Source organism: Theropithecus gelada, chromosome 16 (genome assembly GCF_003255815.1).
Source record: "Theropithecus gelada isolate Dixy chromosome 16, Tgel_1.0, whole genome shotgun sequence".
Taxonomy (NCBI): domain Eukaryota; kingdom Metazoa; phylum Chordata; class Mammalia; order Primates; family Cercopithecidae; genus Theropithecus; species Theropithecus gelada.
The window spans coordinates 48,906,094-48,923,074 of NC_037684.1; the positions used below are offsets into that span (position 1 = coordinate 48,906,094).

General features: G+C 54.6%; 1 protein-coding gene across 1 annotated transcript in view; it reads left to right on the forward strand.

The window, feature by feature from the left end:
* The first annotated feature begins 10,977 nt into the window (after positions 1–10,977).
* Positions 10,978–16,981, forward strand: part of MYO15B (myosin XVB) — a 36,764-nt gene continuing 30,760 nt past the window's right edge. Inside the window, 8 exon segments of the mRNA XM_025363486.1 lie at positions 10,978–13,115; positions 13,501–13,564; positions 13,782–13,891; positions 14,039–14,113; positions 14,466–14,577; positions 14,842–14,945; positions 15,103–15,166; positions 15,538–15,695. Coding sequence (XP_025219271.1) covers positions 10,978–13,115; positions 13,501–13,564; positions 13,782–13,891; positions 14,039–14,113; positions 14,466–14,577; positions 14,842–14,945; positions 15,103–15,166; positions 15,538–15,695 — 2,825 coding nt within the window.

Sequence of the window (16,981 nt, forward strand, 5' to 3'; positions counted from 1 at the left end):
ACCTGTAATCCCAGCACTTTGGGAGGCCCAGGCAGGTGAATCACTTGAGGTCAGGAGTTCAAGACCAGTCTGGCCATCATGGCAAAACTTTGACTCTACAACAAATACAAAAATTAGCTAGGTGTGATGGCACCCACCTATAATCCCAGCTACTTGGGAGGCTGAGGCAGGAGAATTGCTTGACCCGGGAGGGAGAGGTTGCAGTGAGCCGAGATCACGCCACTGCACTCCAGCCTGGGTGACAGAGCAAGACTCCAACTCAAAAACAAAACAAAGCAATAATTAGCCAGGCATGGTGGTGCGCGCCTGAAGTCCCAGCTACTTGGGAGGCTGAGGCAGGAGAATCGCTTGAACCCGGGAGGCAGATGTTGCAGTGAGCCAAGATTGTGCCACTGCACTCCAGCTTGGGCAACAGAGCGAGACTCAAAAAAAAAAAAAAAAATGGCCAGGCGCGGTGGCTCAAGCCTGTAATCCCAGCACTTTGGGAGGCCGAGACGGGCGGATCACGAGGTCAGCAGATCGAGACCATCCTGGCTAACCCGGTGAAACCCCGTCTCTACTAAAAAATACAAAAAACTAGCCGGGTGAGGTGGCGGGCGCCTGTAGTCCCAGCTACTCGGGAGGCTGAGGCAGGAGAATGGCGTAAACCCGGGAGGCGGAGCTTGCAGTGAACTGAGATCCGGCCACTGCACTCCAGCCTGGGCGACAGAGGGAGAACCCGCCCCCAACAAAAAAAAAAAAAAAAAAAAAAAGGAAGAGGAGGGCACCCAAAGGGACAGGAGATTGGACAGGGACACAGAGCTGAAGAGCTGGTCCTGAGAGCTTGCAGAATGCATGATAGTGGGCCACCGAGGAACTCGAGCTCTGTTTGGAGTGATGTTAGCTCCTTTTTTTTTTTTTTTTTTTGAGACAGAGTCTCGCTCTGTCTTCTAGGCTGGAACGCGGTGGCGCAATCTCAGCTCACTGCAACCTCCACCTCCTGGGTTCAAGCAATTCTCCTGCCTCAGCCTCCAGAGTAGCTAGAATTACAGGCACCCACTACCACACGCGGCTAATTTTTGTATTTTTAGTAGAGACGGGGTTTCACCATGTTGGCCAGGATGGTCTTGAACTCATGACTTAAGATGATCTGCCTGCCTCGGCCTCCCTAAGTGCTGGGATTACAGGTGTGAGCCACCGCACCCAGCCCAGCTCCTTTTTTTGTTTGTTTGTTTGTTTGAGACAGAGTCTCACTCTGTCACCCAGGCTGGAGTGCAGTGGCACGATCTCGGCTCACTGCAAGCTCCACCTCCCAGGTTCACACCATTCTCCTGCCTCAGCCTCCTGAGTAGCTGGGACTACAGGCGCCCGCCACCATGCCTGGCTAATTTTTTGTATTTTTTTAGTAGAGATGGGGTTTCACTGTGTTAGCCAGGATGGTCTCAATCTCTTGACCTCGTGATCCTTAGGCCCAGCTCCTTTTAAATAAAACTTTTAGCCATTGGTTTGTACTGAGTTCCTGCGCTAGACCCAGTAAACCAAACCAAAATGGAGTCACTCTTGCTCAAGTTCCACACCACCAAGCTGAAACTAAGTTGTTTATCTGACCTGCCAAGAAATCAAGAGAGAGAGAGATAACGGCCAAATCCCCAAACAGGCCAGTTTTAGCCAGCATGATAAGGAAGTCCCCTCTGTGTTAACCTTACAAGGAAAATCATTTTGAAACCACCCATCTGGGCAGGGCGCAGTGGCTCACACTTGTAATCCCAGCACTTTGGGAGGCCAAGGAGGGCAGATTACGAGGTCAGGAGTTCAAGACCAGCCTGGCCAACATGGTGAAACCCTGTCTCTACTAAAATACAAAAATGAACTGGCTGTGGTGGCGTGTGCCTGTAATCCTAGCTACTCGGGAGGCTGAGGCAAGAGAATGGCTTGAACCTGGGAGGCAGAGATTGCAACAAGCCAAGATCATGCCACTGCACTCCAGCCTGGCGACAGAGCATGACTCCGTCTCAAAAAAAAAAACAAAACAAAAATCACCCATGTGCTTTCTGTTCTCTGTGTCTGTTTCCCTCGCCCCTTTTCTGTCTATAAAACCAGGCTCCTCTGCTCGGCTCATGAGAACATTCATTCTATTTTATATAATTCTATTTTATAGAATGAGATGTTGCCTTATTCTAGAATCACAAGTAAAAGTCAGTGAAGATCTTTTTTTTTTTTTTTTAGACGGAGTCTTGCTGTCTCCCAGGCTGAAGTGCACTGGTGTGATCTTGGCTCACTGCAACCTCCGCCTCCCGGGTTCAAGTGATTCTTCTGCCTCAGCCTCCTGAGTAGCTGGGATTACAGGCGCCCACCACCATACCGGCTCATTTTTTTTTTTTTTTCTGAGACAGAGTCTCAACCTGTCGCCCAGGCTGGAGTGCAGTGGCGCAATCTCGGCTCACTGCAAACTCCGCCTCTCGGGTTCAAGCAATTCTCCTGCCTCAGCCTCCCGAGTAGCTGGGACTACAGGCGCCCGCCACCACGCCTGGCTAATTTTTTGTATTTTTAGTAGAGACGGGGTTTCACCATGTTGGTCAGGCTGGTCTTGAACTCCTGACCTCAGGTGATCTGCCCACCTCAGCCTCCCAAAGTGCTGGGATTACAGGCATGAGCCACCGCACCCGGCCCATTTTTGTATTTTTAGTAGAGACAGGGTTTCACCATGTTGGTCAGGCTGGTCTTGAACTCCTGACCTCAGGTGATCTGCCCACCTCAGCCTCTCAAAGTGCTGGGATTACAGGCATGAGCCACCATGCCCAGCCTGCCAGTGAAGATCTTTTAACTAAATGTGTTACAATTTTTTTGACACTTCTCTCACATCCATTCTCCATCTGGGCCTTTGGAGCCAGACGGCCTGAGCTGGCATCCCAGCTCTGACACTCCCTAACTGTATGCCTCTGTGGTATCATCAGTAGAATGAACATCCTGATGGCACCTTCCTCTTACAGTGCTCTCAGGATTAAATAAACTCACAGAAAAGTGCTTAGATCCTGGCTAACATGGTGAAATGCCGTCTCTACTAAAAATACAAAAAATTAGTCGGGCGTGGTGGCGGGCGCCTGTAGTCCCAGCTACTCGGGAGGCTGAGGCAGGAGAATGGCGTGAACCCAAGAGGCGGAGCTTGCAGTGAGCTGAGATTGTGCCACTGCACTCCAGCCTGGCAACAGAGCGAGACTCTATCTAAAAAAAAAAAGAAAAAAAAGAAAAGTGCTTAGAACATGATGTCTGGAGCATAAGAAGCCCTGAGGTGCTAGCTATCTGCTACTATTATTGTCGTTGTTTGTCCACGGCAAAACGGTGAACTCTCTGGCCAGGTGTAGGGGCTCACACCTGTAATCCCAGCACTTTAGGAGTCTGAGAGGGGCGGATCATGAGGTCAGGAGAACAAGACCATCCTGGCTAACATGGTGAAACCATGTCTCTACTAAAAATACAAACAATTAGCTGGGCATGGTGGCATGTGCTCGTAGTCCCAGCTACTCGGGGGGCTAAGTCAGGAGAATTGCTTGAACCCGGGAGGCAGAGGTTGCAGTGAACCGAGATCACGCCACTGTACTCCAGAATGGGCGACAGAGTGAGACTGTGTCTAAAGAAAAAAAAAAAACAGAAAACAAAACAGTGAGCTCTTTCTGTATGCTATCTTAATTTTTTTGTTTTTTGTGATTTTGGGTTTTGTTTTGTTTTTTTTTGAGACGGAGTCTGGCTCTGTTGCCCTGGCTGGAGTTCAGTGGCACAATCTTGGCTCACTCCTACCTCTGCCTCCTGGGTTCAAGTTATTCTCCTGCCTGAGCCTCCCAAGTAGCTGAGACTACAGGTGAATGCCACCACTCCCAGCTAATTTTTATATTTTCAGTAGAGACAGGGTTTCACCATGTTAATCAGGATGGTCTCAATCTCCTGACCTCATGATCCACCTGCCTCAGACTCCCAAAGTGCTAGGATTACAGGTATGAGCCACCACGCCCGGCCTGGTTTTTGTTTTTGAGATAGGGTCTTGCTCTCTTGCCCAGGCTGGAGTGCCGTAGCACAATCACTGCTCTCTGTGGCCTCCATCTCCCAGACTCAAGTGATACTCCCACCTCAGCCTCCCACCTTGGCCTCCCAAGTAGTTGGGACTACAGGCATGTGCCACCATGCTTAGCTAATATATATATTTTTTTTTGAGATGGAGTCTCACTCTGTCACTCAGGCTGGAGTGCAGTGGCGCAATCTCTGCTCACTGCAACCTCTGCCTCCCGGGTTTAAGCGCTTCTCCTGCCTCAGCCTCCTGAGTAGCTGGGTGTGGGCCGCAAGCCACCCAGATGCCGAGGCAAGAGACCGAGGGCCAAGCTGTTCCAATGTAATAAAATATATAAAATAAGAATAGTAAGCCGGGCACGGTGGCTCAAGCCTGTAATCCCAGCACTTTGGGAGGCTGAGACGGGCGGATCACGAGGTCAGGAGATCGAGACCATCTTGGTTAACACGGTGAAACTCCGTCTCTACTAAAAAATACAAAAAACTAGCCGGGCGAGGTGGCGGGCGCCTGTAGTCCCAGCTACTCGGGAGGCTGAGGCAGGAGAATGGCGTAAACCCGGGAGGCGGAGCTTGCAGTGAGCTGAGATCCGGCCACTGCACTCCAGCCTGGGCGACAGAGCGAGACTCCGTCTCAAAAAAAAAAAAAAAAAGAATAGTTCTACTAGATATAGATCATAGATATGATTATATATGAATATCATTAATCATTAGTTTGTAGCAATTACTCTTTATTCCAAAATTATGATAATCCTCACTCTATAATCACAACCTAGGAAAAACCAGGCCATACAGAGATAGTCGCTGAGGGGACGTAGTGAGAAGTACCAGAAGGCAAGTGTGAGCCGTCTGTTATGCCTAGACAGGGCCACCAGAGGGCTCCTTGGTCTAGTGGTAACGCCAGCATCTGGGAAAATGCCCGTTACCAAGTGGACCGTGGTCTAGCAGTAGCGTCACTGCCAAGGAAAAACACCCGCTACTCAGCAGACTGGGAAAGGCAGTCCCCCTTTCCCCGGGGGAGTTTAGAGAAAACTCTACTCTTCCACCTCTTGTAGAGGGCCTGACATCAGTCAGGCGCACCCACAGTTATCTAAAGGCCTAACCGTCTCCCTGTGATGCTGTGCTTCAGTGGTCACGCTCCTAGTCCGCTTTCATGTTCCATCCTGTACACCTGGCTCTGCCTTTTAGATAACAGTAGCAAAATTAGTGAGAGTACTAAAAGTCGCTGATATGCAGAAATAATGGCGTAAGCTGTCTCTCTGTCTCCCTCTCTCTGTCCGCCTCGGCTGCCAGGCAGGGAAGGGGCCCCTGTCCAGTGGACATGTGACTCACGTGACCTTGTCAATCATTGGAGACGGCTCATACTCCTTACCCTGCCCCTTTTGCCTTGTATCCAATAAATAACAGTGCAGCCTGGCATTCAGGGCCACTACCGGGCTGCACGTCTTGGTGGTAGTGGTCGCCTAGGCCCACCTGTCTTTTCCTTTATCTCTTTGTCTTGTGTCTTTATTTCTATAATCTCTCGTCTCTGCACACGGGGAGAAAAACCCACCGACCCCGTGGGGCTAGACCATACAGCTGGGATGACAGGCACCCGCCACCACACCCGGCTAATTTTTGTATTTTTAGTAGAGACGGAGTTTCAACATGTTGGCCAGGCGGGTCTCGAACTCCTGACCTCAAGTGATCCACCCACTTCGGTCTCCCAAGTGCTGGGATTACAGACATGAGCCACTGCGCCTGGCCACCAGCTAATTTTTGAAAATTTTTTGTAGGGATGGGGTCTTGTTATGTTGCTCTGGATGGTCTGGAACTCCCGGATCAAGTAATCCTCAGCCTCTCAAAGTGCTGAGATTACATTTGTGAGCCACCATGCCCAGCCCACTGTGCTATCTGTGCTATAAGATACAAATCAGGCTGGGCATGGTAGCTCATGCCTGTAGTCCAGCACTTTGGGAGGCCAAGGTGGGTAGATCACAAGGTCAGGAGTTTGAGACCAGCCTAGCCTACATGGTGAAACCCTATCTCTACTAAAAATGCAAAGATAGCCGGGCGTGGTGGTGTGCACCTGTATTCCTAGCTGCTCAGGAGGCTGAGGTAGGAGAATCGCTTGAACCCAGGAGGTGGAGGTTGCAGCGAGCCGAGATTGCACCACTGCACTCCAGCCTGGGCAACAGAGCAAGACTCTATCTCAAAAGAAAAAAAAGATACAAACCAACAGTGCACAAGTCATAGGAGAACGACTCAGCAAATCCCCACAAACTGAACAAACAGCATCACCCATATCTCAGAGCTTCCTTTGTGTCCCCTTTGAGTCACTACTGACCCTGGGGGGACCACTCTGTAGATCACTTTGCCTGTTTTTGTACTTTATATAAATAGAATGCAGTGGATACTCTTTCATGCCTGGCTTCCTTCACTCACCACTATGCTTGCAAGATTATCCATGTTGTTGCTGACAGCTGTAGACAGTTCTCAATGCTATGTATTAATCCGCTAGGTGAATACCTCACCCATGTTCTGCTTCTTACAGGAGAAACGAGTGCTCAGAATATCATTGTCCTTTGCCCCAGCACAGCTGGCAATGGGGGAGTACAGCTTGCAGACGTCTACAGGCTGAGGTTACCCGTGAGCTCGCAGTCCTTGGAACAGCTGCCTCCCTCTCCAGAAGGCTGCCTCCTTGAGCATGCAGACTGCAAAGGCCAGATCACTGTCAACTTGTTGCTCAAACCTGGCCTCTGGGCTGTGAACAGCCCTCTCAGGCAACGTGGGCGCTGGCAACAGCTGCAACCAGGTCTGAATCTGGTTCTAGGAGGTGTGCAGAGAGATGGGCGTAAGGCAGGCATGGGCTGACGAGAGCATTCTGAGGGAAAGTGCCGCAGTCTGGAATGTCACCTCCCCTGCTCCGTGCTGGGTGCTGCTCCTGGTGAGGAAAGGCCACAGCAAGCCGGTCAGTGGGGGCGTGGGGGCACGGAAGTCCCTGTGGGGTAGGTCACAGGCCTCACCTGGATGACTCATCTGATTCCATCGTGGGTGCCCTGAACCTGCCCCTGCACAGCTGCCTGGCCTCAGAGCTCTCAAGTGGCCTCACAAATCCTGCCCAGGTTTAACAGTCTAATCAAGAAACAGTCCTGACCGGGCGAGGTGGCTCACACCTGTAATCCCACCACTTTGGGAGGCCAAGTTGGGCAGATCACTTGAGGCCAGGCCTTCAAGACCAGCCTGGGCAACATGGTGAAATCCCATCTCTACTAAACGTACAAAACTAGCAGGGCATGGTGGTGCACGCCTGTAATCCCAGTTACAGGCTGAGGTGGGAGGGTCACTTGAACCTGGGAGGCAGAGGTTGCGGTGAGCCGAGATCGCGCCACTGCACTCCAGCCTGGGCAACAGAGCGAGTCTCTGTCTCAAAAAAGAAACAGACCTGCTCACACTGAATAGAGAGATGGGGAAGGATGAGAAAAGAGTGGTCTCAGAAAAGGAAGCAAAGTGGCTCTAAGAGCGGGAGAGCTGCTTATTTTCACAGAGAAATGAGCTTAAAGAGGCACTGAGTTTATTTTTATTTTATTTTAATTAATTAATTAATTAATTTTTTGGGGGGATGGAGTCTTGCTCTATTGCCCAGGCTGGAGTGCAGTGGTGTAATCTCGGCTCACTGTAAGCTCCGCCTCCCAGGTTCACGCTATTCTCCTGCCTTAGCCTCCTGAGTAACTGGGACCACAGGCACCCGCCACCACACCCAGCTAATTTTTGTATTTTTAATAGAGACAGGGTTTCACCCTGTTAACCAGGATGGTCTAGATCTCCTGACCTCGTGATCTGCCCGCCTCAGCCTCCCAAAGTGCTGGGATTACAGGCATGAGCAACTGCACCTGGTCTATTTTTATTTTATTTAATTAATTAATTTTATTTTTATTTTTTATTTTTTGGAGTCTCGCCCAGTCACCCAGGCTGGAGTGCAGTGGTACGATCTCGGCTCACTGCAAGCTCCGCCTCCTGGGTTCACACCATTCTCCTGCCTCAGCCTCCCAAGTAGGTGGGACCACAGGTGCCCACCACTACACCCGACTAATTTGTGTTTTTAGTAGAAACGGGGTTTCACTGTGTTAGCCATGATTGCCTCGATCTCCTGACCTCGTGATCCGCCAGTCTTGGCCTCCCAAAGTGCTGGGATTACAAGCGTGAGCCACCGTGCCCGGCCTTTATTTTATTTTTTAAAATTATTTTTTATTGATACATATTACATGTACTTATTTGGGAGGTACATGTGATAATTTGATATATTCATATAATCAAAATTAGGGTATCTGTCACGTTATTTTTCTTTTCTTTCTTTTTTTTTTAGGCCGAGTCTCGCACTGTCGCCTAGGCTGGAGTGCAGTGGTGCAATCTTGGCTCACTGCAAGCTCTGCCTCCCAGGTTCACACCATTCTCCTGCCTCAGCCTCCTAAGTAGCTGGGACTACAGGCACCTGCCAACATGCCCAGCTAATTTCTTGTATTTTTAGTGGAGATGGGGTTTCATCACGTTAGCCAGGATGGTCTCAATCTCCTGACCTCCCAAAATGCTGGGATTATAGGCGTGAGCCACCGCACCTGGCTATTTTTCTTTTTTTAATACTAGGAACATTTGAATCATTTTCTGTTGGGGTGATCAGACCCAACACCAGGTCATGGGAGTCACAAAGTCCATCGGAGTCAAAGGAATGAAAAAAGACAGTTTGAGAGAGAAAGTGGGACCAGGGGACAATCGTGAGTGTGGAGGCTGCAAAGGCCTCTATCTCTGGGAGCCCAGGCTATTTATTGGTGCTCAAATAAAGAAACAGGTGGTGAGGATGTGGGGGTTGAAAGGAAACAGTGTATCAAGTGAACAAGAAACATATGGCTACTTGAGATAATGGGAGTGCTAGAAGCAAGGAGCTAAAGTCTAGCAGACATGCAAGCCCTGCCTCAGCTTCTCTCCCAACACTCAGCTTTTCTCCCAACAGTTCTCTTCTAGCTACTTGGAAATGTACAATGGATTAATGTTATCTATAGTCATTCTACTGATCTATTGATAACTAGATCTTATTTCTTCAAAGCGGCACTGAAATTTTGTCATGTTTCAGAGTGTTGGAAAAGAATGGTGGTCTCCCCTGTTGTGGCGGTGGTAATATAAATTGGCACAACCTTTGTGGAGAAAAATTTGGAAACCTCAAAATTGCAAATGCATGTGCCCTATGGTGCAGCAATTCTACTCATAGTTGATTCTACGCAGAATCTGGTGAAATTCTATTCCAATATTGGCTGTAACTTAAGCAAAAGATGAGATGAAGGCAGGATCTACTTTTTTTTTTTTTTTTTTTTGAGAGGGAATCTTGCTGTGTCACCTAGGCTGGAGTAGGGTGGGACAATCTCAGCTCACTGCAATCTCTGCCTCCTGGGTTCAAGCAATTCTCTTGCCTCAGCCTCCTGAGTAGCTGGGGTTACAGGCATCCGCTACCACACCTAGCTAATTTTTGTATTTTTAGTAGAGATGGGGTTTCACCATGTTAGCCAGGCTGATCTCGAACTCCTGACATCAGGTGATCCACCCACCTTGGCCTCCCAAAGTGCTGAGATTACAGGTGTGAGCCACCTCGCTTGGCCAGGATCCACTTTAGATATAAAAACCTATCAATAAGGCATTGGTTCAACCATGGTGCATTTATTTGCAAGGAAGAGAGGGAGGAGAGAAGGGAGGCAGGCAGGCTGGCTTTTTACGGTATTATTATGAAATCACCAGGTTACATTGTTAAGTGAAAAAGGCAAAGTGGAGACCCCTGAGCTACATAAGCTGCCACTTATGCTAAATGGGAAAAATATATTTGCTTTTCTCTGCATGGAAAGTGTTTTTTTTTTCTTTTTTGAGACAGAGCTTGCTCTGTTGCCCAGGCTGGAGTGCAGGGGTGTGATCTCAGCTCACTGTAAGCTCCGCCTCCTGGGTTCACGCCATTCTCCTGCCTCAGCCTCTCCAGAGTAGCTGGGACTACAGGCGCCTGCCACCACGCCCGGCTAATTTGTTTGTATTTTTAGTAGAGACGGGGTTTCACCGTGTCAGCCAGGATGGTCTCCATCTTCTGACCTCGTGATCTGCCCACCTCGGCCTCCCAAAGTGCTGGGATTAGGGATGTGAGCCACCACTCCTGGCCAGCATGGAAAGTTTTGCAAGGAAATACAGAAATGGGTAACCTCAGGGGAACACTGAGTACGCTGAGGGTCAGGAATGGGAGACTTTTATCTTGTGATGTTTGGATGTTTGAATGATGTGAATGTATTACCTGTTTTAAAAATAGGTATTTTAAAAACACACACATTGGGGCAATCAGGAATTTATGGGGTGTGATTCTGTTCCATAACTCCAAGGATGTAGACAGGCATGTTTTACACCAGTTCAAGATGTACATTTATGTTTTATCCACTTTTCGGTAAATTGTATTTATTCCACAATTGAAAAGAACAAAACCCTAACCATTCATGGAGTGCTGCCATGTGCTAGGGTGGGCCTGGTCCCAGACCCCTGGAACCCTCAGAAGGAAGAGGTCCAGACAGGTTCTCCAGGCCCTTCCCTGCTGGGCAAGCACTGAAGTGGGAGTGGAGCATGGGCCCCCTCAGTCTGGCACGGTGCCAGGCTGGCCTGGCTGGCAGCGCCTCCCGGTGGCACGGTTGCCCTGTCCGCAGCTGCAGCGTCTCCTGTTTCCTGGGAGCCTCTGCTCCATTGTTGGCCGAGGGGGTCAGGACCCGCCGCCCTCTGCATTATTGATGGTCCTGTAAGGCGGGCACCCTGGGGAGTAGAAGGAGCCTGTAGCCCCTGCGAGAGCAGAGCCGAGGTAGTGCACTGCACAGAGGGTCACCGCGGGCGGCCAGATCCCCAGGGAGGGGAGAGGACCCGGGCGTCACGAAGCCCGCTTCCTCTGGGCCAGCCATGGGCAGGCACCAGGGCAAAGCGCCCCAGCGCCTGGCGAGGCCCGGGAGGCCGGCCTCAGGGGAGCAGGAGTCGGGGTCGGCCAGCGCCGACGGCGCGCCCAGCCAGGAACGACGATCCGATCGCGGCCAGGCGGTCAGGGCGAGACCGGCCGCCCAGCCCGCCACCGCCGGGGGCCAGGGGACTGCTGGTGGCCGTAGGAAGCCCATCGCAGAGGAGAACGGCGGCTGCAGACGCCCAGGGGCTGGGTCGCCCCCAGAGGCCCAGGAGAGGCAAGGCAGCGCGCGGCGTGAGGGACGCGGGCCCAGGGGCGGCCGCAGGGGGCGCCTGGAGGAAGGCAGCCTCTCCCGAGGAGAAGGGCGGGGCGGCCGCCGTAGGAGGAAGGGGAAAGATCCGGGGCCCTCGGCTCAGCGGGGCCGCCGGGCGCCCCGGAGCCTCGATGGGGACACGTCGGGTGGGGACGGAGGCAGCTCCTGTCCGGACAGCGAAGCCCGCGAGGCCCAGGAGAGCGGCAGCCAGCGCAGCGGAGCCCGGGAGCTGCGGCCCACCCTGGAGCCTAGGGTCACAGGCTCGGAAGGGACAAAAACTGGGCCGGAGTCAGCGCTGGAGCCAAGCAGCGACAGCCTGGACAGCAACTGGCCCCGCGCAGATCCCTGGGGCCTGGAAGGGTCGTCAGGGACGGGGCCCCTTGGAGCCAGCGAGCATTCCGGGGGCGACTCCGACTCGAGTCTGCTGGAGACCGGACCTGGACGGGGCCCCCGGGCAGCTATGGCCTCCAGGACCTTCGAGGGCAGCTCGCGGGCTCCTCGGGATACCGGGCCGGCCCAGGACGCGAGCGACAACCGGGCGCAGCGGGGCGCCAAGCCTGAAACAATGCAGGCCTCGACGGCCCGGGCTCCGCGCCACCTGGTCAGAAAGGCGGCGGGGCGGGTGCCAGCGGCGGCAGGGGAGGGCGAAGCAGGAGCCCCCGCGGGAGCGGGGCCGGAGGACCCAGCCCCGCTGGCGGCCCTCCTGGTGGTCCGCAGGCTCCTCGCGAGGTCCCCGCCAGGCACCACTTCCCAGGCCGTGGGCCCCCGCCGCGCTGGCCTCAAGGAGCGGCTCCTGAGTGTAGCGCGAGCCCTGGGCCTCTTGCGCTGGCTGCGGCGGCGGCTGCGGCTGCGGCCGCGGCCGCCAGAGGGCGAGGGGCAGGGGGCGGGGCCACGGGCGAGCGAGGGGTGGGGCCGCGGAAAAGCGTGCGAGGGGCGAGGCCGCGGGAAAGCGGACAACGGGCTGGGTCATGGGAGAGGAAGCGAGGGGCGGGGCCGCAAGCGAGGGGACGAGGGGCGGGGCCGCGGGAGAGAGGACGAGGGGCGGGGCCGCGAGAGAGGGGACGAGGGGCGGGACCACGAGAGAGGGGGCGAGGGGCGGGGCCCTGAGCCCGTGCTGCGGCACCGTCTAGCGTTGCGCCTGGCCGGCTTGGCAGGGCTCGGGGGTAGGCCGAGGGCTCCTCCTGGCGTCCTCTCGCGACCCCCGCAGGTCCGGACAAGCCCAGTCCCCGACGACCCTTTCGATCAGGAGGACGGGACTCCAGATCCCAAGTTCGCAGTCGTGTTCCCCAGGATCCACAGGGCAGGGCGGGCGTCGAGCAGCCGCAGCTCTGAAGAAGCGTCCACAGATGCCCCCACGGGGAAGGGCCGAAGTTGGCCTCGTGCAGGGGCAGGGGGGCACAGTGAGGGGCGCAGGGCGAGTGAGGAAGGGGTGTCCGGGCTTCGTCGCGGCTCCCTCCTCGCCCCGACTGCCCCCGACGGGCCCTCGCTCGACGAGAGCGGCTCCAGCAGTGAGGTGGAGTCGGAAACCCTGAACGATGAGCCCCCGGTGCACTGGGCGCAGGGCTCCGGTCCCCGCAAGGGTCCTAGGCTTGGCGCCGCCGTGCTGCTGCCCCGACTCGCCCTGGAGACCCGCCTGCAGCAGGAGGGAGACCCGGGCCTCCGCGGGTCCCTGAGGGAGCGGTGGGAACCCGAGGATGAGGACGAGGCAGTGCTGGAGAGGGACCTGGAGCTAAGCCTCGGGCCGGGTCTGGAGGCGCCACCCTTCCCCGGTGCCGAGGGCAGGAGCCTCGGAGACGGCCTAGAAGACATGGAGGACCTGGCCCGCTTGCGGTGAGAGGACTCGGTGCCAAAGCTTCCATCCTTGGCTCACAGCTCCTCATACCCACCCTGCCCTCATCTTTATGAATTGCGTGTAGACCCTTATTGAATCCTTAGAAGGATGGGCTTGAACCCTCCTGGCAGGAAGGGGCAGGTGAGGGGCGACAGATGTTACCTCCCCAGGACTGCCTTTCTAATTAGTACAAAGCTTCCTTCTGGGTCAGCGCCAGCCCTACTTGTAGCCTCCCCATTACTTGACAGCCCAGCCCTCATTTTATGGATCAGGCTCTGGGAGGTTGAATGACTTGCCTGACGTGTCCCTGCAGTGGGTAGCAGAACTAACTCACAACCTCCTGCAGCCACAATTTATTGTCCCTCCACCCTGTTGTCCCCACAGGCTGATGTGTGACAGCTCTGTGCTGCTGTGCCTCAAGAAGAGATTTCACCTGGGCCGAATCTATGTATGGGGAGCCACGGGGAGGGACAGTGGGCCGGGATCCCCTTTCCTCTGGGGACAGAGGGCTCCCCAGCACCCCTGGAGGTTCTCTTTCCTCTTCCTCTCCGGGCTGGGCGCTGAACCCTCTCTGGAGCCCTGCAGAGCGGGACTTGGGGGCTGAGCTCTGTTTACATTCCCCCTGCTCCCTCCACACTCTGATGACAGCTTGTTTTCCTCCCCAGACTTTTGGGGGGCCCCTCTTGCTTGTTTTGAACCCCCACCGGCCCTTGCCTCTCTTCTCACCTGAGGTCCAGGCAAGCTACCACCCCGGGAAGGCCCTCAGCACCACCCCGTATGTGATTCTGCCCCACTGACCCTCTGCTCACCTCCCAGACAGCCCAGTCCCTGCATGTCCCCTTGACTGAGGTCCCAGGGCCTGTGAGTACCTCTGCTACACCTCGGAGGGTCCCAGGTCTGGCAACCTTCTCATCTCCCTCAGACATATCTTTGCCATCGTGGCATCAGCCTATGACCTGGCTCAGCATACTGGGCAGGACCCATGCATCCTCCTGCGGTGAGTGGTGGCTGTCCTGCGTGGCTGAACCCATGGACCACACTGAGGGTTGGTGGGGCGGAGCCTGAGGTCTTCCCTGGAAGCCACTGGTCTGCTCCATTGCTGGGCTACAGTTCTGGACTCCACAGGGCCGAGCTCCCAGCTGAAATCATCGCATGAGCCCCTGGAATGTGGCATCTTGGGGACTTTTCTTTCTGTTGGGTCTCTCCATGCTCTGGGACTATCTTTCCACATTTCTGGGGGTCTCTCCAGGCTAGCTGTCACTTCTGGGTGGCACATCCCACTTCCTGGATTCAGTGGGGTGGTCCTACGTGCCCCTCCCTGGAGACCCTACCAACCAACACATCCTTAGCTCCTCCCGCTGCAGTGGGCACAGCGGCTCAGGGAAGACAGAAGCCTCCAAAAAGATCGTGCAATTCCTAAGCAGCCTGGAGCAGGATCAGACGCGGAACCGAGGGTATCAGGTGAGGGCCAGGCTGGAGGCACCTCATGGGCCGAGCTGGCCATCTATCTCCCTCCAGGAGACAGCTGACCATGTCCGAGGGATTATCTTTCTTCTTTCAGCCAGGAGAGGGGTGGTCTCCAGGCCTCTGGCGTCTCCTGGGGTCAGCTGAAGGCACTGCCCTTTCTGATGGGACTGACGCCTCCCTGGACCTGCCCCTAGCTGGGATGCCTGCTGGTGGGGGCTACTGCTGCCCAGGGATGCTTGAAGACCCCTCCTTGTACAGGTGGAGGATGTGCTGCCCATACTCAGCAGCTTTGGCCATGCCAAGACCATCCTCAATGCCAATGCCAGCCGCTTCGGCCAGGTCTTCTGCCTCTACCTACAGCAGTGAGTGGCAGGGTTACAGGGGGCACCTACAATCACTTACCCTTGCTGGGTCCTCGGGCTTCTTCCCTGGGGTCCAGACTCTCGTAGGGCTTCTTGTGCACGAGGCCCCTGGGTGGTCTGCATCCTGGGCACTCACACCCATCTTCTGTGCCCCCAGAGGGGTCATCGTGGGAGCCTCTGTGTCTCATTATCTACTTGAGACCTCCAGGGTGGTGTTTCAGGTAAGGGCGGCCCTTCTATCCACCCCTCCCTAGTTCCCAGAGTAGGAAGGGCAGAGGGTGCCACTGTCAGGGTGTGGCCTTTGAGCCCTTAGGGCACTGAGCCCCTAAGCCAGTCCTGCCCCCAAGGCCCAGGCTGAGCGGAGCTTCCATGTTTTTTACGAGCTGCTGGCAGGGCTGGACTCCATAGAGCGGGAGCGGCTCTCCCTGCAGGGACCAGAGACTTACTACTACCTCAACCAGGTATGGGGAGCCCTTGTGGTGTGGCGGGGAGAAGGCCTGCCCAGAGGAGGATCTTGGCCCAGAGGTCTGAGAAGTAGCAGGAGGCTATGGGGTGGCAGGCCCCGCCCCCTCACCCCTGCTGTGCCCTGCAGGGCCAGGCTTGCAGGCTCCAAGGCAAGGAGGATGCCCAGGACTTTGAGGGGCTTGTGAAGGCACTGCAGAGGCTGGGCTTGTGCCCGGAGGAGTTGAATGCTGTCTGGGCTGTGCTGGCCGCCATCCTGCAGCTGGGCAACATCTGCTTCTCCTCCTCAGAGGTGGGCTCCCTGTGGGCAGGGGCCACCTGGGGTGTTGGGTCTGCAGAATCAGGGCAGTGGTAATGACGCCAAATGCTTGTGTGTAGGAGACTACAGAGCGCTGGGCTGCCCTGAAAAGCAGGTAGATCCCCACTGTGTAGATGAGAAAGCTGAGACCTAGAGCTTCTCCACTCTCCCAATGTCTGTGCCTCTAAGCTGCCACCCCTAAGATGGCATTAGATGAACAGCTATGGTCAGGCATGGTGGGTCACTCCTGTGATCCCAGCACTTTGAGAGGCCAAGGCAGGCGGATCGTGGGAAGCCAGGAGTTTGAGACCAGCCTAGGCAACATAGAGAGACCCCACCCATCTCTATTAAAAAAAAAAAAAAAAAAAAAGGCTGGCCGTGGTGGCTCACGCCTGTAATCCTAGCACTTTGGGAGGCCGAGGTGGGTAGATCACTTGAGCTCAGGAATCCTAGAGCAGCCTGGGCAACATGGCAAAACCTTGTCTCTACAAAAAATGTCAAAAGATTAGGCCAGGCACAGTGGCTCATACCTATAATCCCAGCACTTTGGGAGGCCAAGGCGGGCAGATCACTTGAAGTCAGGAGTTCGAGACCAGCCTGGCCAATATGCTGAAACCCTCTCTCTACGAAAAATACAAAAATTAGCTGGGTGTGGTGGCACGTGCCTGTAGTCCCAGCTACTTAGGGAAGCTGAGGCAGGAGAATTGCTTGAACCAGGGAGGCGGAGATGGCAGTGACCCGAGATCATGCCACTGTACTCCAGCCTAGGTGACAGAGCAAGACTCCATCTCAAAAAAAAAAAAAAAATCAGACCGGGCCTGGTGGCTCATGCCTGTAATCCCAGCACATTGGGAGGCCGAGATGGGCAGATCACTTGAGGTCAGGAATTCGAGACCAGCCTGACCAATATGGTGAAACCCTGTCTCTGCTAAAAATACAAAATTAGTCGGCCGTGGTGGCACATGCCTATAATCCCAGCTACTTGGGAGGCTGAGGCAGGAGATTGCTTGAACATGGGAGGCGGAGGTTGCAGTGAGCCGAGATCGCGCCATTGCACTCCAGCCTGAGCAACGAGAGCGAGACTCGGTCTTGGAAGAAAAAAAAAAAAAGATTAGCTGGGCATAGTGGCATGTGCCTGTAATCCCAGCTACTGGGGAGGCTGAGATGGAAGAATTACCTGAACCCGGGAGGTGGAGGCTGCAGTGAGCTGTGATCGTGCCACTGCACTCAAGCCTGGGTGACAGAGTGAGACCCTGTCTCAAAAAAAAAAAAAAAA